Source organism: Eimeria mitis, genomic scaffold (genome assembly GCF_000499745.2).
Source record: "Eimeria mitis Houghton genomic scaffold, Emh_scaff261, whole genome shotgun sequence".
NCBI lineage: Eukaryota > Apicomplexa > Conoidasida > Eucoccidiorida > Eimeriidae > Eimeria > Eimeria mitis.
Window position 1 is genome coordinate 21,814 of NW_013570950.1, and position 589 is coordinate 22,402.

General features: G+C 62.1%; 1 protein-coding gene across 1 annotated transcript in view; it reads right to left on the reverse strand.

Annotated features, from left to right (window-relative positions):
• The window catches only part of EMH_0005870 (ABC1 domain-containing protein, putative), a gene marked incomplete at both ends in the record, with an annotated part of 6,065 nt that overhangs the window by 4,952 nt on the left and 524 nt on the right, over positions 1 to 589 (reverse strand). The window contains one exon of the mRNA XM_013497338.1: positions 131 to 587. Coding sequence (XP_013352792.1) covers positions 131 to 587 — 457 coding nt within the window. The remainder of the gene's footprint in view (positions 1 to 130; positions 588 to 589) is intronic.

The window sequence follows — 589 nt, forward strand, 5'->3', positions numbered from 1 at the left end:
TGCAGGGCGTCAAACGGCACGCCGACATATTGAGGAATCTGGACTCCCACATTTTGCTGCTGCTGCTGCTGCTGCTGCTGTTGCTGCTGTTGCTGCTGCTGCTGCTGCTGCTGCTGCAGGGGGTTCCAACGGGTCACAGTCCTTTTGCTGTTGACTGTTCCGCTGCTGTTGGTGCTGCTGTTGCTGCTGCAGCTGCTGCGACAGCTGCTGCTGCTGCTGCTGCTGCTGCTGTTGCTGCTGCTGCGCCTGTTGTTTAACCCCCCGCCAAGTGTGCTGCCCCCCCCGAGGATGCGTCCTCTTGCTGCTGCTGCTGCTGCTGTTGCTGCTGCTGCTGCTGCTGCTGCTGCTGTTACTACCGGGGCGGGAGATCCCTGCTCGCGCAGCGGAGAATTGCTGCTGCTGCTGCTGTTGTTCTTGCTGCTGCTGCTGCTGCTGCTGCTGCTGCTGCTGCGGCAAGGAGGAGAGGTGTGAGAGTATGCTGACGCTGCGCCCAGCGAGCTCCTGCTTGTCAACGGCGGCGCTGCTGCTGCTGCTGCTGCTGCTGCTGTTGCTGCTGTTGCTGCTGCTGCTGCTGTTGCTGCTGCTGCTG